Source organism: Aquila chrysaetos, chromosome 2, assembly GCF_900496995.4.
Source record: "Aquila chrysaetos chrysaetos chromosome 2, bAquChr1.4, whole genome shotgun sequence".
NCBI lineage: Eukaryota > Metazoa > Chordata > Aves > Accipitriformes > Accipitridae > Aquila > Aquila chrysaetos.
Genome location: NC_044005.1, coordinates 5,733,921 through 5,758,063, shown reverse-complemented (window position 1 = coordinate 5,758,063; position 24,143 = coordinate 5,733,921). Strand labels below are relative to the sequence as shown.

At 40.1% G+C, this 24,143-nt stretch overlaps 1 protein-coding gene across 3 annotated transcripts; it reads right to left on the bottom strand.

Moving 5' to 3' along the window:
* Nucleotides 1-538: 538 nt before the first annotated feature.
* On the bottom strand, nt 539-22,156 carry NAA30 (N-alpha-acetyltransferase 30, NatC catalytic subunit). Of its 3 annotated transcripts, XM_029999415.2 has the most exons (5): nt 22,044-22,152; nt 20,795-21,724; nt 13,168-13,291; nt 11,068-11,123; nt 539-3,865 (listed from the first exon to the last, which is right to left on the bottom strand). In XM_029999415.2, exons 2-5 carry the CDS (start codon nt 21,719-21,721, stop codon nt 3,728-3,730), a joined length of 1,245 nt encoding a protein of 414 aa, XP_029855275.1. In that variant the 5' UTR covers nt 21,722-21,724; nt 22,044-22,152; the 3' UTR covers nt 539-3,727. The 3 variants fall into 3 exon arrangements, with proteins under 3 accessions (XP_029855275.1, XP_029855293.1, XP_029855285.1); XM_029999425.2 differs by lacking the exons at nt 539-3,865; nt 11,068-11,123 and adding an exon at nt 11,142-11,788 and having other exon boundaries at nt 22,044-22,155; XM_029999433.2 differs by lacking the exons at nt 11,068-11,123; nt 13,168-13,291 and having other exon boundaries at nt 22,044-22,156.
* Nucleotides 22,157-24,143: the final 1,987 nt, after the last annotated feature.

The window sequence follows — 24,143 nt, the reverse complement described above, 5'->3', positions numbered from 1 at the left end:
CAACCAGCAATTTCTAGCAGAAGTTGGCTACAACTCTCATCTGCACACCTCTTACAGATACACAGCCAAACAGGCACACCACTTGCTGGCCAATTCTCAGAAAGTTTTAGGAGCCTAAACGTAATTGTAGAGGGAATAAAACACAAAGGATTTTTAAAAGCCATTGGATCCCCCATACACTTTTAGGAGAGAGAGTTCTCAGCTTTGCAAGGGCTGCGAGCAGTTCTCAACTCTTGCGTATTACAACTAAAATAATAAAAACCCCACTCCTTATCTCCCAGGAAAGTCCAGAATGACTACATTAGTCATAACTTAATAGACTTGAAAAAAGGATCCATTTTAGTTCAGCTATGACACTGATGTTCACTGAAATGCTATTCAAGATGCTTGCAACACAGGCATGGAAATGAAAATCAAGTAGTGATAAACAAGTCTCTTGTAAAATTTTTTCCACCATTTCTCTCTCAAGAATAAGCACATATTCATATTTTGTAGACAAAGCAAAACAATCATTAGAACATTTCCATTCAAAAGGAAATAGATAAACAACTTAACCATTTATTTGACTGCATTGTATTTAGACAGCTTGTACATTTCATAACCCCACTGTTTTTGTTCTCATCAAAAAGGATAAAGGGACAGAAGAGTATAATCCACTCAAAACAGCAGTCCAGTATTTTGAGATACACTTGATATTTTCATAGATGCCCACCTGATACCTGAACTCCAATATAGGTTGTAATGTTTATACAAGACCTGAAATTTTTTTAACATAGCACTCAGTTTTAGCAATGTCTTGCAGCGCCCTGAAAAATAGTTTGTGACGTACTATGCAACGCCAATTAGATTATGCCTACTTTTCTTGAAGTGATCAACCTGATTAGTTCTTAAAAAAACAATATAATGCAAACATCCATACTGACATGTCAGCCAATAGCAACATTTGGGCAAATTTAAATATAAAAGCAATCAACTCCTTAGATTTGTCAATGCAAAAAGGTGAGGGGGAGAGGACTGTGTTTTAGCAACAGACATGAGAAATAACCAACTTTTCACTGCTAGATTTCTTTTGAAAACCTATTTTCATCTCTTCGCAAATTCAGAACTTCCCACTTGATATCCAAATCCCAAGCAACACAGAGAACAAATCTGTTTCTTTTAATACGAACCAACACATACAGCTTCAGTATCTTCCGTAGTGAACTGTGTGTTACACAGCAGCAATATCAGAACCTTTCAGGCAATGTGCTCTTTTAAAAGAAACGTGCACCTATTTTGCGCAGTATTTTCAAAACGAGCATGGCGACAATTACTTCTTACAATAAACAAACAGAATTGTATTTGAAGTTTGCTCAGGAGCGATGTTTTTGGCAGTGCCTTCACAAAAAGTGATTTCGGCTAACTTCCGAGTCGGCTTTTGAATCTGAAGACACCCACGGCTTAAATATTAACCAACAGAAAACTTGCCTGTCTGGCTTTTCAGTTTTTAAACATCAGCAGACACACAAGATAGCATAGTTTGCAATTTGCGATACAAGTCCAGCAGCTGTTAACAAGGTATGAAACCTCCCTGATCCATCTCCTTAGTTCAAGCAAGCCAGAGCAGTCACTACGTCCTGGACCACTGGAACATGGTTGAGAGAAATCTCTTTCGATTGATTTAACATTACCAACATTTAAGTCTTAACAATGAATTAAACCTCCTGAAAAGCTGCCCAGAACAACTGGCAAACCTGAGGGATTGGGATAATGTGAACAAAAGGTTTTCTCACGTCACAAGGCAGTAGTGGCAACATACAGGCTTTACGCTGAACTCCAACGTGTTCTGTGAATAACGGACTCCAGTTTGTAACGCTTTGTCTTGGGCACCATTTTAAATACGAGTTTTCTTTACTGAGGGGAACAAACCCCCTCAAAAGTACAAATGGTGTCTATAAGCAGAAAACTCCGAAGGGCCAATTTCCATTAAAAATCTTTATTTTCAAATACAACTCATAATTTGTACATGGTAAGAAATGCCCATCACCATGTGCGATTGGTCTGTGCAAAATAAGGCTCTCCTTTAAATCCAGTTTTCCTGCACAGGGCTCTTTTCCAAATGTTACTGGAGGTAGGGGTTTTGTTGGTTTTGTTTTTAAATGTACAGTAATTAGAAAACAAAAAAAACCAAACCCATGACTCAAACCAAACCCTAAAAAAAAAAAAAAAAAAAAAAAAAAAAAAGTGTAGTAAGGCAAATCTGAAGAGTATGCTCAACTACAGAAGAGCAGATTCACTGAGAGTTCATCCTTTTTTCACAGATTACATAGGTTCTTCCATAAGTCAACTAATACTTTTTTTTTCCAAAGTGAAAAAAACCCAACTGATTCATAGAACTGGGCTATATAATCACACTGAACAAGAAAGCCTAGACACTGTAATTACTGAAAAAAAATGATGGGTATTGGTAAAACCTATGTAAGCCCAATTAAAGAAAGGAGAAAAAAAAAAAATAGAGAAAAACAGAGCAAGAGTGAATGCGAGAAAGAGGAAGAAAGAAAGAAAGAAGTCCTTCCCCGCTGCTTTGATTCTGGAGGGAAAAAATCCCCCAATAATTTAGCTCATATAAGTTTAGAGAAAATGAGAGCAGCTAAAAATGGATACAATGCACCTTGAAATTTATTTCCAAGACCAAGAACCAAAGATTGAAGCATTTTAGAACACTGAAGCAAAGCAATCTGAATCTGCAAAAAAATTGTTCCAACTATCTTAAAATAGCTGTTTTTCAGAGCTTCTAGCAATAATTTTGATTAAATAAAATCATACCAATTTACATTAATTTCCTATATCTTCTTTTAAAAGTCCCTCACTCTTTTAATGAAAAAAGTGCATCCAAAACCAGCAGAGAATTACTGGTGACATCAGGTTCTCTTTTAGCAGCTACTCAAGGTTTTCAAAATAGCTTACACTTCTTGCTATAAGAAAAGAAGGGCCGTCCAAACCCTCGTTTGGGAAAAGTATCCAAATTATAAAAATCTGAAATAATTTATTATCAAATCCAGAATTTAAATAAAAGCAGAAATTTTCTTGCAAAGACAATTGAAGAAAGTAAAAGAATAAAAGCATGCACTCCAAACTTAGAGGTGAAGACAAATATACTTATCTATACAGGCACTGGCAGACGCAATTTAATTGTTACTGTTACTCATTGTAACACACACCCCACCCTACAATACATTTTTTTTCATTCACTAATCACTGAGGTACCAATATTTAAGAATGGAAAATTCAATATTGAAAAATAAAACCTAAAATTGAAGCCTTTTTCCAGAAAACTATGGCAATTTTTGTATGAAATGTTAGTATACTTATAGAATTTTACAATCTACATTGGCTTTTTTCTGGAACCAAAAGTCGCGTTCCACATACAGGTTCTTTGATAAAATGTTCACTGTGTATGTAATAGTCAGTAGACTTGCAAATGAATGAACATATCTTGGCTATCAACTGGCACATCTTGCTGGTACCAAAAGAACTCGGAAGTTTGAAACAATCGGTTTTAATTCTGAACAAATGCGCCATGCCAAAGTGCAACAAATATGTGCGACACTCAATGAGACACTGACAGATTAAGAGCTGCATGGAAATTACTAAGTCCACCTGCAAAGCAATTTTGTACAAATTGCATTGCATGCAAAGGACAACTCTGCGCTGTTGGGACGTCAGTTGCTTGATGTGATGGTTTCTTTTAACGCAGCCATAGTTTAAGACGCAGTGCATCAACTCCATTTAAATAGTATCTGAACAGCCTCTTGTCTCGCACAAAACCAAGGTTTTCATAAAGTTTCAAAGCAGACTTATTTGTGATTTCTGTTTCCAATACAACCTTTAAGGAAAAAAAAAGAAAAAAAACATGTCATATTAGAAAGCAGTTGCAGTTACATGACTACTGAAACAATTTCAAAGCTTTTATTTAAAGGTACACTTATTAGCAATGAGCGGAATTAATTTTTTCTTGTCCCGACTTATTTAAACAACCCATCTCCATTACAACATTTAAAAAAAAAAAAAATAGCAGTTAACCAACAATCATAATTGTAAATAAGTTTCATTCACATCAAGATTTTAGTTCTTTGCTGTAAATAGTATTTCAACTCATTACTTAAAAATCAAACAAACAAAAACCAAAACAACCCCTCCCCAACACCCCAACCCTCCCCCCACCCCCCCAAAAAAACCCCCAAACAAACAAACCAACCCCAACCTACCAAACAGGTCAGGGTCCAAAACATACTTTGAATTTTGAATGAGCAACTGAACTTTTGCATGTCACAAGAACTCGGCACATGAGCTTTTCTTTAGTCATTTAATATCTTTTGACCTCTAATTCGATAGATTTAGACCTAGATACAGGCTTCAGCATTCTACAACTAGCTGTCAGACCCAATGTTTACAATGAATATTTGTGCTCAACACAAGTATCCCAACCTCAAATCAGAGTGCCCACCAGGAAGAAAGAGCAGCTTTTTCCATCTTTTTCCCCTGTGTTTATAAGTCCTGTCATAAATAGCTTAGACCAAACCCAAGTGTAAGAGTAGTCCAAATTAAGCAAAGACTCAAAATTGTCCCAGAAGTCTCAAGTACAGGCAAATAACTACACTGGAGTTAACAAGAAGTTAATTACAAAACTGCTGAAGAATGTCCCTCTGAATTGTTTTCCCCTCTTTTCTCCAAACGCACTGAACAGAGCTTTGCCATAACTGGTAAGCCGTGCACCCACTCCAAATAATAAAAACTTGTTCTGCCTCTTAACTGTTGTCCAACTCAATTATTTAAGGATTCTGCTATTAAGGACAGATCATGGTTGCGCAAGAACACAGGCTGAACTAATAAGCTGACTAGACTACATACAGTCCCATGACAATGTACATTCACATATTAAACAAGAGCTGATGGACACTGTAGAAAGACCGTACAATGAAAATACAGCCTAAGCAATTTCTGCAGCAAACCAGTGATCACCGCTGGTGTTAAGTCCACTAGTGGCTATTTCTAAACCAGCATTTGATACCCACTCTGTGTAGTTAGAACTACATATATAAAACTCCCCAAGTCCAAAAAGAGTCATCTACTCCACCTCAAAACCCAGGACTCTATTCTCTTCCAATAAAAAGCAGGAAAACTGATTAACTTCCCCCCCCCCCTCCTGAAAACCAGGAACAAAATATTAGCCTGTATTTGTACGGCAGTTTAAATCAATCTGCTTTAAGGACTCTGTGGCCCCCCTGCCTTCAGGCACACGTTTCCATTCCCCCTCACCTCTTCTGCCAGCTCACTAGGCTTGTTGCTGAGCTACTTCAAGAAGCAACCTGGTAAAAAAAAAAAATCTTCCCTTTTTCTCTCCATCAGGTTTGTTTTCTGCAGTCTGAGGAGTGGCTAAGCCAATGTAAAAGAGGGAAGCAGCCAGCAGTTAGATTGGTCACCTTCAATAAGATTTAAAAATCCATTTAATGTATATATTTGACCATCACTCAAGTTTCAAGCCACTCTAACCACATTCCAAGGGATAATTCCCCCTGCGCTTCTCAGTGTAAGAATGTTGAAAGAACAGTAAACCTGGGCTAACAACCCAACGAACGACATAAGACTTAGAAGTAGTTCGTCTTCCGAAAAGGAACTAAGAGTCACGCATTAAAATATTAAGTCAGAGTTCTTAAATCACAGCAGGACAGTCTGTTGTACCTGCACAGTTAAGACAACCCAATTCAATTCTTAGTCTTACGGCATGAATTAAGAGATTGAATTTCTCTAGCTGGCACCTCATAGACTACTACTATCAAGTCTTGTGACTTGATCGAGTACTCTTAGCATCCTTAATCCATTAAAATGGATAACTATTACTTTGTAACAAATTATGGAAGTGCAATAACTTTCCTGAAGAGTGCTATTTTCTACACAATTATGCGCATTGTACAACTTCTTAATTCAAATTAAAACAAAGCATTACGCCAAAGAGGAGATCTGACCCATGTAAATCCACAGTGCAGGAGACTATTATTTGAACTCTTAGCTACAAATGGCATTCAGTCTCATAAAAGTTTAGTAACCTGGCAGAGTGATATAACAAGTCTGTATTCAACTGCAAGCTCGAACACCTTGCAATGCTAAAAGACTTCCAACACTGCAGATCACTGAATTTAAGGGAGTGGTTAAATGTTGAAAATCAGGTTTGTTGGAATCCCACTACCTGAGTGAATGCTCATCTGGAAAGCAAATGCAAGAGATTTGCTCTGGCATTTCTAAGGAAGGCTCTGTACAACGAAAAATAATTCCCTGATCTCAACATATTATGTTGATCTCAAAGGGCTAAAGACATGTTTCTATTATCTAAAAGGGAAACACAGTCATATTTTATCCAAATTCCATTAGTTTCATTTTGTGAGGGATTCATCTCTTCCTGTGTGAGATTTTCGCTCAAGCTCCGAACCTTCAATCTTTACGTTTATTTCTCGTCTCGTAGGGTCTATTTTGTTGTACACATATGCCTGTTAAATCCTCTAATAACACAACCACATCCTCCCCTGGAGACCAGCAAAGGTCTGATTGGATTAAACAGCATTTTCTGAACAAGTTGCAACTTTCTGAAGGCTGTTACTTTCTCTTATGTCTTAAATTTCATAAACCTAACATTTTACCTCAACTGTGTAATTTTAACTGGGTTTAGAAGCAAGAAATCTTCTATAGTGAGAGTGCAATGTTTCTTGTTATTATGTTTTCATAAACTGAAGAACAACAGAGAGGTCAAGCTTTCTTGCTTCTTCAGTTCAAACTGTAAATGAATCAAGTTTAAAAATCAAGTCATAGAATGAATACAGCCAGATGAAATACGCAAATGAAGAATGTACTCTCTCGGCACTCACAGAAGAAGTTACTGTTCTTACTTCTAAGTCTGGTGTATCATCAGACTCAAGTTATGGGTGCTTCTCCAGTGTCCTTAATCAGTTTAACTGCCTTAACTTTTAAGGAAAATTAGCACCCAAAATATAACACTTAATACCTTAGATGATTTGTAGATTAATAAAAAGCTAAGATGTCAATAGTTTATATAATCCTATTTGAAATGGTTAAAAACATACATTTAATTTTTACAAGCGGGGTACTGAATTAAAATGACACACCTACCGGTGTGGTCAAAAACCCCCACTTTAAATCACCCTAAAGTTTCAATGGAAATTCTCATGAGAAGTTGCAACTCCTTTTTACATTCTACATTTTGCTTAAAAAAGCTTTTAAAAGCTCCACTTACTAGGGCCTTATTTTGATTAGTTACCAGTTACATGGTACATTATTTCAGTAATACAAAGTGAATGAATCGTATGCAGATTACTTACAGTCATTTGTTATGGATGGAAAACCTACGTATGAATGAACAATTCCTCCTTTCTAATTGTGATTAAGGGATGTAACAGTTCCACATGAAGGTCTTAAGCAGTATAATTTTTGAAAATTGCTTGTCAGTAAAAACTAAGCAAATCTTCAAAAAACAACCAGACACCCAACTTGCTGGAGTTAGCACATGCTTTCCTTTTTTACACTGGAAGAAAAATCTATTCAAAACTTTGGAGATGGGAACAAAACTATTCACCTTCACCTCATTTATTTCCATAGTTCACATCTTCTATGCAACCAGCCCATGAAGTTATTCTAAATCATTGTGACCTATTGGAAACTCTGGACACTCAGGCCATTATAATCTCGAAAACCTTCAGTTTACTACTCCAAATATTAGAATTCATTAACATCAAATGTCTGAGAAAGTCACCAAGGTTAAAAAAAAAACAACCCAAAAAAACAATATCTCAAGTTTTGTAATGTTATATCCAGACACTCCAGCTCAAAGCATGCTGTTGAGTACTTTCTTCAGGCTTGAAGGTTATTTCTAGTTCAACCACCCACCCCCAACATCAGATCACTTCCCTTGTTTCTATTCTAATGTAGGCCATGGCCAGCTCCTCCCCTCCACACAGATTCCATTCCAGCCAATTCACTTCTTCACTTACTCACCCCACAGCTTCCTCGAGCCAGGAAACAACCCCTGGCTAGAAGGATATTGCCTCTCAGCTTTGAAGCATTGCATATAGCGTAAACTACCTCTTAGGCAGCTGGCTGACCACAGAAACTTGCACTGTAAATCACTCGTTCCATAGGCTTGGCTTAGTTTATTCCCACAAAATTAGTTTATAGGAAAAAAAAGTTTCCTTAAGCATTAAAATTTTGCAGCATACTTTGAAATGCCAGCACATCAGTAGTGATTTTTCAAGATTTTCATCTATGGTGTTGTATAAAAATCCTTTACTTTTCAGGACTCAATGTCGATACCTCAAAAGTCCAATCTACAGTACTTTGAAGAGTAATACACTGAATGAAACATTTATCAGATTATATGCCACAAGTTATTAAAATTAAGTACACTTACTGCATCTATTCCATAATTAGATTGAAGGGAGGAGTTTCCAAGCAGCCTTTGAAAATTTTCACCCACAGCTGCATATTCATGTTTTTAATCCTATTCCAAGCAAGTTTCAGAAAACAGCATTTTTTTTAATTGCAGTTCATCTTATATCAAGTAGCAGCATCTTTTTATTTTCATCATGCTTCTGATTTTATTAAGGGATGTAGAAAAATATCTTAAGAGCAGCGGAGATGATTAAACTATTACACACCTCACAAAGACAAATTACTGTGATGTACTACTACATTTTTTATCAGCTCTAGGCATCAATTAGCCAGAAACCATTCTCCCAACAACTGTTGCAAAAACTGATGAGGGCAAGCGTCTTGGCTCTGTCAGACAGAGCTTTTAAGTGGTGGCTGGTTGGATTTTTCAGTTTCTGGTCATGACTGAAAACTCGGCAATCCACCATGTGGTACAAGTAACCAACATCATTATTTTGTACCATGTATATCTGGAAGAAGCCTACACTTGGTGGCAAAGAGAAGAAGAAAACATGAAAACATTGGCTATTTGGTTGTAGACGACCTCTATGTGAAAAAGAAGAACAGAAATATATCAAATCAGTGTGGGTATGCCTCTACCGACCAAGTAGAAAGTCAGAAATAAACTCTGCTTGCTCTCCACGCTGCCCGGGCATAATGAGCTCCCATTTCAAAATTCTTTGCCAGCACAAGACTCAGCTGATGCAAAAGCCACCAAGAAGCAGGGCATAATTAGTTCAGAGTCATCATCCCACAAACACAGTTACACAGTTTCCAAACTGGAACTGAAACATGCCTGCACCCGCCCAGCACACAGTTCAAGGAGCTTGAATTGTAGCACCCTCCATTAAAGAGGGACAGCAACACTCTCTGAAAAATGCCCTCTGCGCTTAGTACAAAGCATTTATACAGCACCATAGATGAACATCTGTGACTAAGACTTAATGAGGTCTCACTGCAGACTAGCCTGCAATCCATATCACATTTATTTCATTTTTATGAAGACAAACAGTAAGAAGGGCTCTTGGACTGATACAACAGTGGTAGAAAAAAAGACAGACACAGGAGAGATCATTATGCATATACCTGTTAGTCCAATTCAGAAATAAAGTTACATGAGGAGTAGTATACATACACTCATAAATCATCTGGTAATTATTGCAACTCTGGTAGCTTGAGTAGAAATAGCCAGTTCTACTGCTGACTCTAACAACAGAAGGCAACCCGCTTCACTTCTCTGCACCTCAATTCTCCAACTGCGATGTGAACAGTGTGATACTATTCCTCAATTATTTTTTCATCTTGAATACTATAGCAATGGCAAATGAATTCAAGACCGTAGTGGAAAGCAATGGAAAAAAAAATGAAAAAAAAACTCTTTTTTTGATTAGTTCAATGTATCAAGTAGTAAAACAGATTAGAGCAAAGCATATTACATATGATGACAGATGCAACAAGCCAAAACAAAGAACTTGAAGAATTACAGAACTATCAGATTGCAGTATACTGCCAGAGTACAGCATAAATTAGAGAGAGAAAAAAAAAAAAAAAAAAAAAAAGACACCAGTAAGCAGAGACATGAAGGAATCTGAAGGGAAGAACAAATATCTCAAACAATGAATGAAGTCAGAACATATGCAGGGATGCTTCAAGAGGCATAACACAACAAGTGGAAAAATAAACAGAGTATGTGCCAGAAGTCCTCCAACAAAAATTGTAGTTTTGCATAAGAAACTTCACCACACTGCAGTAGGACAATTGAGGGAGCAGTTGAAACAAGATAACAGAGAGATCAAAGGATCATTAACTATGATACACTGAAATAACAGTGCTCACTTATCAGGAACAAGCTAACAATTGCATTGTACCAAGGAGATGAAAGTTAAAGGGACAGATAACCAGATTAAGGGATGTAGGGAAAGTTCCTCAGAAGTTAAACATAGCACATAAAGATAGTTAGTTGCTTCATATATATATAAAAAAAAAAAAAAAAAAAAAAAAAGGACTGTAATCTGGTAAAAGGAAAGACTACTAACACATAGGCCAGAGAAAGTTTGACAGTGATTCAGTCACTTTCCTTCCAAGTTTTCATTGACATGCTAGATCATTAGAGTTCTGTTAGTGCTACGTAGCATAGCTACACACTGTCAGAATAGCCTGATGACTTGCTGTGATAAAACCACATTCTGCAATACAGCATATACTATTCCAGTACCTCTGTGTATCCTTTAAGTACTGAAGTATTACACACAACATGCAAGGTACACTAGTCAGTAGCACCTTAAACTAGTCTTTGGAGGGAAACATGCCTGCAACCAAAGGCTGAGGCAGCTTCGAGTAAGACAAAACCTGAAACACTGAATTTGAGCCCTTATGACAAAGTTAGAAAATCCTTCTCCTATTTGTGCCATACGTTTTTCTGAGGCTATTTTTCCTTTTATTATAAAAGGAACAGCTTCTTACCAACCCACTCCCCACCTAAAAAAAAAAAAAAGTCCTGTAGGAGAGAAATGAGAAACCTGTGAAATGAATCCACATATAGGAGAATGCAAACCATTTACATTATGAAAGTTTTTGATTATAAAATCTTACCTCATCACAATCTCCTTCAACCATAGCATAAATAGCTTTCTTAACCAAGTTTGTACCTGTAATATAGATTTCAGTAAGTGTCAGAGTTGCAAGGCAAAAGATGCTAGTTTATATATGACTAACATGTGTGCTACCTACATGACATGACACCTGGGGAAAGCAGGGAGGAAAGAAATAAAGAAACAAGAAGTTGCAGTCAAGTTGCAGTCTCAAGTTTGAACATTAAAATAATCTGTGAAGTTATCCAGAGACTCAGCTTGAGCGCAAGATTCTTCTAACACAAGGATATTAGAAACAGGCTTCTATGTTTAACTTAGTGTTATATATAGCCTTCCAAGATGTGATTCATTCCTTTTTGTTGCATTTAAAGTCAAAATCTGCTGGCACGTACTTGAAGGACATTCATCTTCCAAGGGAATTTCCTCTTACTAAAACAAATACTTCTATTAGTAACAGAACTTATGAAACCACTTTTCTTGTGGCTCACTCCCATTTGGATTTGCTAGTATCTAATAATATGGTTGAAGCCCATCCCTTCCCCTCAGTCAAGCATTAATTTAATTCTTTATCATTATTTTTCATCTATTTCACAACAGTTCTACAAATGTAATATCCCTACCTGTCTGTAGAATTGGGGTGAAATTGAAAGTTGATTTCAAAGTTATTAGTGGAAAAAACTGCTGTTCAATGAAATTGCATAAATCTCACTTCCATAAGAAGGCTAAGGAAAAGGAAAAAAAACCCCAAGGAATCTAGAGAATGTTTTAAAGTATTCTCAAAACTTTAATAAATTAAGATTTTCATTGAACATACGACAAAACCGTACTACATAGAAAACAAATCTTCAGATTAACAGCACACTTTGAGAAACAGCAAGGTGGCAAATGTAGGAAAAAGTCAACATACATAATGCTAAAGTAAGTAAGGCTTTAAATATAAAATCTATTTATATTATTCTAAAATAATGAACTGACTAAAGCAAGGGAAAAATCTTGCAGAGACCTTCATAATAACAGCATTAGTTCTTATTTACTTATGAATCCAAGCACCTGCAATTAAATTATGGCAGGTTCCTTCATGACTCAGCTAAAAGGAAAGGAGACAGTGATTTCTCAGTATCCTCTTCCCTCTGCTCCACTATAGAAACCAACAATGGCTTTTGAATTGCACTGGAGAAAAAAAAAAAAAAACCCACACATGCTTGAATAGTCATGATAATACATAGTGCTTCAAGTCTTTTGGAGGTTTTTTTTCTTTTTGAAGAGGAGAACAAACACAGTGGTACCATTCTGCAATGTATGGCCGAATTTTTCCACTGCAAGTAATTTTCTGTCTTTAATCACAAAAGTATGAGCTGTTCAGTGTGAATGAGTGGTGAAGCTCATTTCTAGCCTTTAAAGCTGATGTCTATGTTTTAAGTTAAAAATGTTACAAGATGTAATTTCACAATAACCAACACAAAAAAATAAAGTTCCATAAGAACAGGTTTTTAATTAAGCCAACTGAAATAACTGGTGTTAGAATGAAAATCCCCTCATCAGGGCAAAACTGATTGAGGGAGGGCAAACTCCCTGCCAAGAGTGATTTCTTTTGTCATGTAACTTCCCACAAAACAGATCTCCATTGCAGTCATTCAAGTAGCAATACACAACTATTTTTCTTCACTTATTAATACAACGAGGTACATACATTCTCCTCGATGGGCAATATATGCGTAATTGATAGGGGAAAGCCAGGGGATAAGTTCACTGAAAAAAGATAGACTGAACGCAACACAGAAATACAGTGATGAGGGCACATATAAAAACGCAAAGCAATTCCTACTGTTGTTGTTTGACAGTTGTAATAGGCAGAGGTAAGGGGCTGCTGACTGCCTTTCTTTTTAGCTTTATCGTATCCCTGATGTAAATCTCATAGGGCATTTCAGGCTATTTTAACAAAATAAAAAAAGCTACTGGGGAGCTTGTGTGGTTGAGTAAGGCAGGGATGACAGACAAACCACCACATCTAGAAGTTCAGTTCTGCTTAAATCTTTATGACAGCTACAGTTATCCCAACTACAGGATTTAAGTAAGAAGTAACAAAAAAGGCTATTCTTACCAATTCCTTTTCTTCTGTATTTGGAATCCACTGCTAACATGGCTATATAACCTCTGCGGAACATCTTTTTGTGCATATCCAGCTTGCAGACGATGGCACCTACACACTCCTCACCTACCATGGCCTTAAAGACAAACATACACGTATGCATTCTCAGTTTGTGATCTATAGTGCTACCAAAAGTAGTAAACCAGTTCATTTTAAGTGAAACAGCCACACAAAATTTGTTTGCATAAAGCTATTAAAAAAACCCTAAATAAATTTTAAAAATGTCTCCAAAAGTATAAATAAGATTAAAGGACTCTTATTTCTTTATTACATTCAAACAAAGTTACAAGTCAATTAACAACCAATGAACTGTCCTGGAGAGAACCACGTTATTATTCCATGAAGTCTACAGGCAAGAACATGTGTGATAGAAAAGGGGCGGGGGGGAAGACCGCGTTAAGGCATAAATCACCCTTTCGTATGGGCTGCCACAGAGGAAAAAAAGTCCATTCCTGTTTTATAGGGATCTGAATTTTCATGTACAAGGGCTGTGGTAGATAACACGCTTAATTTTTGTCTGGTTTTACTGTCAAGGCCACAAAGGATCAGAGAAAAATGTTGCTGTGTTTAATCTTTAGCAACTGTCATTTTCAGTCATATAACACCCAAAGAACAAACAAAAAAAGCACACAGTTAATTTCACACATTTTAACTGTTCGGAGATTTCATTTGTTAAGAGCTATGCACTGACAGTTAATCCCAATGGTATTGTCACAAAAAGCATGGTCAAGGAGATGCAGTTATTCTGAAACATTAGGGGAAAAAAAAACCCAAAAAGAAAAGAACCTAACTCCTCCCCAAACACTTATCAAACCACTTGCACAACCACTGTGTTCACAAAAATTTTACCATGAAATATATTAGAGAAAGAGTGTAAGAAAAACTAAGTCAAGTTAACTGAAGGATTAGGCAGCATGAGAGATTAACGACATTATAACCTGCAGCAGTAAAACTGAATAATGCTGCAGAGTAGGATAGCATCCAAGGGGAGAATGAATTAGTATTCATTCAGGAAAGATTGACAGAGATAAAAGAGAAACTCATAATTGTACGTATGGGTGTATAAGTGGATCCACAGACTTTGATAGACCTGTATCTGCAGGGGGGAACTAGCCTTCGGCTCAAGTGTAGCAACTAAACCGGGACTACAGCACATGATTGGCACAAGCATGTGCCGGCACAAGTGCTTCTGGATAATCCAAATTTACAACAGTAGGACACGTTAAATGAAAAGGCCTTGCCAGCGCCAGTATTGCCAGGCCTCGGTGCAGCCCACCTGTGAACCCAGTGCTCGCTTCTCCAAAGTCTATGGTATATACTCCATAGTCTCCAACCGCCTGAACTTTTTTGTATACAGCTTGTAGGCTAAGACTCTATGGACAGAAGATATATTCATGCAGATCATATTGCAGGCACAGACGGACAGTTTTTTCAACCCAAGAATAATAATGTCTTCTAGCATCTCTGCCTGGATGGCGGGTTATTAACCAAGTTAGCTGTCAACCAGGAGCTGTATCAAAGGTGAAATGAAGCAGCCCAAAATGTACGAGCTGGAGTTCCAAAGCTCTATGATACAGCATGATCCTAATGCCATTTCTAATATAGTTTAAGCTCATCAGGCAAATACAATTATTGCTAAGTTTTTATTTGGCAGGAAAACACATTTTTTAGCAGTATCCAAGAACAACCCTGAACAATCTGAACAAGTGGGTTTTAAAACAGCAAACAAAAACTGTAGCATGATCTAAATGGACTGAAATACACAGCCTCTAAGCAGTCTTTAATTTGTTCTAAAATACAGTTTATTCCACAGAAAAGAAAAGCTGTACTTATACTAAAACTGTCTATGCAAAGTGTCAGCTCAAGGCAAGTTTTGTATCTCAGCTCAGACCTGAGAAAACCAGGGAGTTAAATAAAGAGTATCATCAGACAGACTGTTCATAACATTGCTATAATTATGCAGAGTACCTAGATGTAATCTTATACCTCACTAAAAAAAAAAAAAAAAAAAAAAAAAAAAAAAAAGCACACCACTAACTAGCATGTTATAGTTATGCTTTGCCCTGAAGTGAACACGTGCAAATTGTTGATTGTAACCATCATGTGGAGAATTTTTTAAGATACATCTTTTACACACTTCAAGAGTAGTGACATTCTAGACATTGCGTATCTGTGTTTTTCCTTCTTTAGGGCACTTTTCAGAAAAGCTATGTTCATGAATCATATATTTAAAATGCTAAATGAACAGCAAAGAATTTTGTTTCAGTGATCAAAGAAGCGAATACCCACTGGTTTTACCACTGTTGCCAGAGAGCTGAATAAAGTATGACTTTATTAGCAGTTCCCCAAACACTTAAATCTATTTCTCTGTCTTTAGGCAGGTAAGACTGCCAGTTAATCTACTGTTGTTCCACTTACAGAGGGAGTGCTGCATTTCCCCCTCAATTTGAGTTTTTTTTGTTGCCTTGCCTCTCCTTTCTCTTTCTCTCCAACATCATCTAAAGCTGGAAATGAACCTAAAATGTGATGTAAAACTTTGTAATTTAAATCCCTGGAGAAGGTTAAACTGTGTAAATAAAAAAAGCCAGGCTGAAATAGGGACAGCGGGGAGGAGACAGAAAAAGTAGTTCCCACACAACACCATTTACAAAAAGACAATCATGGGCCAAATTTTCTTTTCAGGTATATGAGAGTACTTCTAAACATACAGGTTTCTACAAACAGAATTCAGCCCAAGTTACTATTATATATTATAACCCCACAGAGTACTATAAGATTTACTTCAATCTAAGTCATTAGCAGGATTAACATACATGAATTCAAATCCAATATTTGCATCAACTTTGTTCTTATGAATAAGTTTAAATGTTTAAAACAAACTAGATTTTAGTATCTTTGTACTGCAACCATGTATTACTAGAAGAGTTAGCACAGAAATGTCTGTAAATCAGCAAGAACATTACTTTTCACAGAATTAAACAATTGGCATTAATTTCATTAGTGAAGATGGCATTAAGTCTGTCAGCCACAGTCTGAGTATGCATTTAATACCCAGATCCTGTGACATTTGTTCCCATTTAAAGAAGATTAAAACAACCAACTAGCCCCCGAAAGAGGAATATTTTGCGATTCAAATGCAGTAGAACCTGTGCTACTGCAATACAGCTTCCCTTTCACACATGCACCAAAATCCATCCCAAAGTATCACAGAAACAGCTCTGTATGAATCTTTTGGCTTACATTTAGCGATCATGTTACTGAATGCCATTAGAGGATACATTTAGGCTAATGGTTTTAACCTAAAGTCTGGCAGTTCAGTCAGAGCTCTTTACAACACCAGGCAAATCACTAAGTTGCTCTGTTCCCACTCTATGAAACTGGACACGAGTAATTCCCTCCTGTGCAAGGGCATTGCCAGAATAACTACACTAGCTGTTGTTAAATACTCAGATGCTGCAATGACTGAAGTTTTCACGAAGCCGCTAACAGTGAGAAGTAGCACAGCAAGCCCGTATCTGAAACCACGATCACTCCTAAGAGGAAACCAGAATACAGAGAGTTTGCAAATTGGGAATGGATGTTACAGAATTTCTTCTTACGTCTGCCAGGAAGCTAGGAAGACTTCCCAGACAGTTTCCTAACTTTTCTGCTTCTTTTATGCCCCAAGTTTCCGCAACTGAAAAACAGGGATGATGTCTTACAAGTCTTAATTTCAACATGAAGTACACTTAGACTCTTGAATAAAATACAATTAGAAAAAAAAAGAAAAAAAGGCAAAGCATTAGTATAAAACAAGATCTTAACTGCAGACATTTAGGATTTACAACACATTTAAAACCACTTACATGGAATTAATAGGTTATTTTTAAACTTGTGAAAGTTTAAATTATAAATGCTGCTATAGCTGGTGGCAAAGTTAAGAACACCATAAAAGCACAGATTTTTCCAGATTTTTCTTAAAAGGCAGCTGAGTGGTGCAGTATTGTGAATTACAGGAGAGGTTACAACACTCAGCCAGAACTCTGCTTTTATTACATCCTGTCTTATCCCAACTTTGGCACACAGAAAGGTTTCCTAAGCTCACCTCTCCCATGCTAAAGTATTTTGAAAACAATTTTCTGAAATATTTAATGTATCAGTTCTAAATGAAAGTTTTAGAACTTTAACACTGCTGAGACTAGAAGCTGCAAAAACACTTTAAAAGGAAGCTACAACTTTGAAAATGCATTTACAATCCATATGGGGACAAAGCTGTAGCAATGCTTAAAAATGCTTCACGTGAAACAAAAGATACCCCTTTCCTCTGTTATTTTTTGACAGAGGAGTGGTTATCATAGGTCATTTGAAGAGAAACTGGGCTGACAGAGCTCCTGGGAATAAGTGAAAACCAGGCATTCACAGGGCATCCACACCCTGCACACAGTGGAAACCTGCTCTTCCAAAGACAGGCAAAACCTGAGTATAAGCAGACAGTTGCACTTTATGGAAGAAAAGGTTATTACCTTGCAACAGCTCAGTCACATAACGCTGCAGTGTAACACAACAGAACTGATCATCAAGTATTCCCAATTTGTTACCCCTAAAGTCAGGAAGACAGTTACACGGATGAATTTGACATTAAAATGAATGTGTTTTGAAGATTCCTAGTATCTCTGGGTCCTTTTAAAGTGGAATATGAACCACTTTTTTGAGCGTACAGTTAGGAAATGGTTTGATACAGCAAAACCATGCTAGTAACTAATTAGGATTGGTCCTATAACTTCCCTCCAGCTCTTCTCTTGCACCAACACCAGTGCCTGTGACATCCTACTATGAATATATTTGGAGCTCTAAAGCAATAGAAACCTGACCCTAAAATATATACATACGCACACACTTATAAATATATGGTGGTGGTGGGAGAGCTATCTTAGCTTCCCAAATCAGAGAAACACAAGGGTTGGCACAAGCCAGGAAGAGGTAGTTGAACAGAAAGGAAAAGCAAGCAGCCCTTTTGGTTGCACTAGCCATTAGAGCAATGGTGCACCTTGGGAAGGCCAAGCCAAAACTCAGCAAGTTTCAAACCCACGAGATAATCATCATCAGGAATAATGTTAATAATGCCCCCAGAAAACAGCTCTGCATTGTCAGGTATCCAAAATGCTAGGTAGCAAAATTATGGTGTTTAAGATGGTTTACTGAATAAATACCAGCAAGGGACAACTGCTGACGATTCATGGAAAATACACATACCATCTTCAATTGAAATGGTGTTAGTACTTTCCCCTCACATGTTGAGAAAGGGAAGGGAGCCTATGACAGTGCAATGAAGACAGGTGAGTATGCATGGTAAGATTTTAAAAATGGTGATGGTGAAATTCAGTAAAGGAATTGATTGAACCCCTACAGATATTTTTTTCAAATACAATCAAATGGCAGTCTAATCCCTCTCCCCAAGACCAGTCAAAACCAAAACAAAACCTGAAACCAGAAGGGTGTGCGGCCGTAAGGCATTAAAGACAAATGATTCTGTGAGATCAGGCACCATGCCTCTGTTCATCATCCTGACACTGTTCTTGCTAATTGCAATATGCAGTCTCTGACTTAAGATAAATATTTTAAAGAGACTTAATACATAGAAGTAGTTCAGTAATCCACTAACCACAGGAACAAATTAAATTTTATAGAACAGAAAGTCTTCAAGACAACCTCTAAAAAACAAACCTTAAAAATACTAAAACCAGTCACAAAAAAACCCCATCAAATTTGACTCAACATACTGCAAGACCTTCAAATCATTAAGTAGATAACAACTTGCTAGCTTTAAACATTCATAGCCACATATTCTTCTCTGCAGTTTTATGTATTTTACATTGTTCCACCCTTCAAAAAAAGGCAAATACACAGAATTCAAGTAAAGGTTTGTTGATTCTTCAAGGCTACCAAAAAAAAAAAAAAAAAAAAAAAAAAGCTGTCACTACAAAATAAGCTTAAGACACTTTCTTTTCCTTGAGTGGTATCTTATTCTTTGAATGCACTTATCAAAAATCATCCGTTTTAGTGCTCTGTCAAACAACTTGCCATTGCTCTTTTTGTAACAAAATTCTCAAGTTACTCCCCGACAAAAAAATAAAGATTTAAAGTCTAAACAAATGCATTGTGATCTAATAGTATCCAACATTACCTTGGCATTACCAGTGATACACTTGGTGCTTAAAGTATGGACATTTCTAGTTCACAAGCATTTATTTTCAGTATGAGGTAAATCAGTCATACACATAGCTCAGTGCTTGAAAAATACCATTCTGCTCTGATCAGCACCCTTATAATGGCAAACATGACTTTGCATCGAACAACATTTTCATATCTCTATTTTGTTCCAGACGGTAATGCTTCGCTCAACTTCCTATAATCCTACTGTATTCCCTCTTTAGGGTTTTAAGAGGCACAGTTCTGAAAATCCTCCTATAAATCATATAAATCCCACTATAAATTATACCAGACCCTAAACCAAGAACATTCAGGAAGTTTAAGGCCAGATGGATTTCATTAGCCTCACCTCCTGTACTCATATCCTATTAAAATTTTACAGCAATACTCTAGAATTGAAGGGTGCCTTGGCTCTGGCTAAATCATACCTTTCAGAGAGGTGTCCAGCCTTGATTAAAACATCAAGAGAGAAGAATCCATCATTTACCTTAGCAAGGAAGTGCCATACACTCCCATCAATGTTCTGTTTTGCAGATGTAAGTTTTCCTATGAGTACATCAAACACAGCTAAGCTCCCACTATACACATATACTCCTCAGGCCAACTTATACTCAGTTTCATATACCTGTGGACGGATTATCATCCTAAAAGCATGCTTTCCAACTGAGACACAAGTTCTTCCATAAGTGCTAATGATTTAGGAAGACAGGGTGACAGCTAAATCAGTCTTTTCAATAGTGCTGTAGGAAGCATATAAAACTAAACACATCGTTAGTACAGCAAGACAATCTAAGCAGCACAAGAATTTCCGCATGCTGCATACACTATCACACCTGTAAGAAGCAAAACAGTTGTACTTGTCTTTTTCAAAGCAAGCTCACAGATAAAAAGTCTACAAAATCTTTCACAGTGTCTCTCCGTGTATCACCTAACATTTATATGCTAGCCATGCTGAAGTCTGTTTTAAAACCATTGTGCAAGAATTACTAAGCACTTGTAAGACACTAGTGGACTAGGTACTTTCTTTTTTAAATACAAACCTAGGAACTGAGACAGAATGATAAAATGAGCTACCAAAGGTCACAAAAGTCAATGTCAAAACCAAGATTAGAAGCCTTGAGTTCCTGGATCCTAGCCCTATGCTCAAACCCTTTCCCCACCACTTAAAACATGTATTAACAAATGTAGGAACGTCAGGCGTATGCTTTACCTATACATGCACAGGTCACAAGGGGACTTCATTAGGAAGACAGGTACTTCCAAAAAATCTTGGCCTTATCCACAAAAAGATTATTATAAGTATTTCCACAACCGTCAACCCTTTAATCCTCTCCTCCCCAGCCCCAAACCACTCCCAATTCCTGCCCTCCCTGCCCCCTCTGGCACTTACCAAAAAGCAAAGTTGTGGCCAGTTGTGGATAAAATACCTATATGTGTAAATGGAGTAGGGTTCAGACAGATCTTTGGTGATCAGTCTCATGATATCGGGCATCTGCAGCTCTGACTCATATCGGACGTATCGTATCGTTATGTCCTCCTCGGGCTGAGAGTCCGTTCCCGAGCCTTTCAAACTGCAAGCTGCTGCTAAGGACCCGGAGAGTAGCAGCAAGGACTCCTCCTCCTCCCCTCCTTCATCCCCCTCCTCCTGCTCTTCCTCCTCCAAGCCAGTCTCTCCTGCCAGTCCATTGCGGCCTGCAGTCTTAGCAGCAGTCGTAGTTGTGGCAGCAGGCTGGCTCCTGTCCTCTCTTGCTGCTGCTGCTGCTGCTGGGGGAGAAGGAGGAGGAGAGGGTGCAGTCCTTCCCTGGGAAGGGAGGTGGTTGGTAAGGGGGGATGAGCACGGTGCTGTGGTCGGGGGCGATGACTGCTGCTGCTGTCCGGAGCCCATTGTTTTGCTGGCTCGCTTGTTCTCCAGCCCCTCGGGGGCTGCCCCTGCCTCCGAGCTGAGGATCTTGCTCTTGAGGGAGGCCCGCAGGTGCCGCAGCTCGGGGCTGATGAGGCCGTTGAGCTGGTGGTTGTGGTGCGGGGGATGGTGGTGGTGGTGGCGGTGCTGCTGCGGCCCCCCCTTGCCGCCGTCGCTGCCGCCTCCTCCTCCTCGCTGCTGCCGCTCCCGTCCGCCCGCGGGTCCCTCCTCTTCCTCCTCCTCTTCGGCTTCCTCGTCCTGGGCCCCGGTGCAGGCGGCGGCGGCGGCAGCAGAGGAGGTGGAAGAGGAGGAGGAGGAGGAAGCGAGCCCCCCTCCTCCTCCTCCTCCGGGGAAGGGGGAGAGCGTGTCCCCCTGCGGGGAGAGGACGCTGCTAGGCCCCGGCGGTACCTCGGCCATATCCTACGGGAGAGACCGACACAAACTCACCGAGGAGGAGGGCGTCAGACGAGACGGGGACGAGGCGGGGGGGGGGAGGCGGCGGCCTCACGGGCCGCGGTCGGGGGGGGGGGGGGGTGTGTGTGGGGGGGCGCGAACAAAGGCAGAGACGGTGCCCGGGCCCCGCCTCGCCGCCCCGCCGCCGCCTCTTCCTGCCGTCCCGCCCCCCCCCCCCCCCCCCCCACCGCCGCCGCCGGGGCCCTTCCCCGGTCCTTTGCGGGCCCCGGGCGGCCGCCCGCCCGCCGCCGCCGCGGCCTCCCCGCCCGCCGCCGCGGCCACTCACCCCCGCGTCTCCTCAGCGCCGCGGCTCCCACTCTCCGCTCATCCAGCGGCCGCCAAGCGCGGCCGCCGCTGCCGTAACCCGCCGCCAAGTTTCCTGTCAGCCCTTACGACGCTTCCTCCCTTGGCGGCGGCGCCTAGCGACGGCGGGGCGGGGAGGAGTCGCCACGGAGCCGGGCGGGACGCGGGCGGGCGCTTGGCGGGACCCGGCCGCCCTCACGTCGCCGGCCCGGCCCCGCTGCCCGGAGCCCGGCGGCTTTTCCTCACGGGGGGTCCTGCCGCCCGGCGGGTATGTCGTCCCCGCCGACAGGCCCGGGAGGCTCTCGGGGCAGCCGCTCACCGGGGCTGCTGCGGGGGTCGCGGCCTGCCCGGGTGAGGCCGGCCCTGGGGTCGGGCTCGGGCCTTGGGGCCCGCTCGGCCGAGGCCGGTGCCCCGGTGCGGGGGCTCTGCCTGAGCGCCGGGGTCGGTGGACGCGGGTTTCGCCAGCCGCGCCTATGAACGCTCCGGCAACGGCGCCGTTGCCCTCGAACGTGTCTCCCTTTTGGCCGCCTGCCCTGCCCTCGCTCGCGCCCCAGGCGAGGCCCACGTTAGCGTCTGCGCTTTCTTTATTTGATCGGCCCAAACCTGAGCGGGCACGGGCGCTGCCCACGAGGACGCTGCCACGCTGTTTAGTCTAGGGACGGGAGCCAGCAGCGTTTTGGTGACGCTCTGTTGCAGATGAGAGAAGAGCGCAGGAGTTGTTCCTCTTCCTTCAAAGGCAGCGTGAGGGACGTCGTTCCTCGTCTGGATAGGCAAAGGCAGGCCTTGGACTGCGTTGTGCAACTGATAACAGTAGAAACTTGGCAGTGCTGAAAGAAGCAGTCTCAAGCGATCTCCGCTGCTGTTCTGCGTTAAATAATCTCTGTTTTAAGAACACGCTACTAGATACCGCAGCAACGAACGACGCCTTTAGACGTGAGGATTCTATTAACATGCACACGTGGCCCCTCAAAATGCAGACAAATAGTGGGTTTTTCCTTTTCTCCCATGAAAGCCTTGCAGGGCTGTTGTAAGTCTTCCTCGTTTTTATTTGCTAGTTATTTTTCAAGGAAGTGACAGGTCTGGACTTAAAAGGAAAATCCACCAACTATTCTACGTGTCCTAACAGGATTCTTTAATTAGAAAGAAAAGAGACTATGGGGTTACAGGCTTCCATTTACGGATTGCTGAGTTCTGAAGTAACATAGGAAAAGAGTAAAATAGCTATTTGAAAGTGAGTGAATTATAAGGCTTTTACTAAGTAATCACTGATGGAAATACTTAAATTCTGAGAATGAAATGGGCCTCTGTATCCTTTTAGATTTATTTATTCTTTCTCAAGACTCTGTTCAGAAAGATTAATGCATATTATCTCTATTCATGTTGGCTTTATGTGTCCTGCAGTTGCTCTGCCGATTTGCTTTTAGACACTTCTATCTGCTGTGCAAAGGTGTTCACATACATAATTTTGTTCAAGGGTTTAATGGAGTTTTGTGTGTGTTTTCAGGCACCAAAGGACGCTTGTGGGCCTGATCAGAACTGCTCCGGCACACCAGCAGTGCTGTTATGTTCACTGTCCTCAGGTAGTTTAAACAGAAAGAGCAAACAAATGTCAGTGTAGGGATGGCCCAAATTCTGTTCTCACTTGCCATGTTGTGGCAGTGTGACTGAGAGTGTCTGAGCCATGTGCCAGGGTGATATCTGTGTTACGAAGATGATCCAGCACCAGCAAACGTTGTTAGAGTGAAGATGATCTAACTTATCGTGAAAACACTCTGTTACCTACAATGAGGTTACAGGTACCATGGAAAAAAAGCCTTTCCTGTGTGCTCTCTAACACCCTGGTAACTTTTTGTGTTCCACTTCCAATACCTGTTGAACCGCTTCCAAACTCAGAAGGTCCTGGTTCTGATGTTGATCTTAACAGTCCATTGCCCATAGTTAGGATCTGTCAGACCAAAGGCGGACAAGGGTAGGACAGACACCTCTGAGCTGGTGCCTTTGATTCCCCTTAATGTCAGTGGAGAGGAAAGGGCACTCCTGGGCTGGGATTCAGGTAGATTTCTAAAGCAGGTCCGGTGAATTC

Bases quoted from the DNA above. Each gene is read 5' to 3' on its own strand.
- NAA30 (XM_029999415.2), bottom strand. From the start codon at position 21,721: ATGGCCGAGGTACCGCCGGGGCCTAGCAGCGTCCTCTCCCCGCAGGGG. The intron at 13,292-20,794 runs GTAAGTGCCAGA...TTTGTCTTTAAG, and splicing joins GGCCACAACTTTGCTTTTTG to GCCATGGTAGGTGAGGAGTG. The intron at 3,866-11,067 runs GTAAGATTTTAT...TTTTCCTTAAAG, and splicing joins TTGAAGGAGATTGTGATGAG to GTTGTATTGGAAACAGAAAT.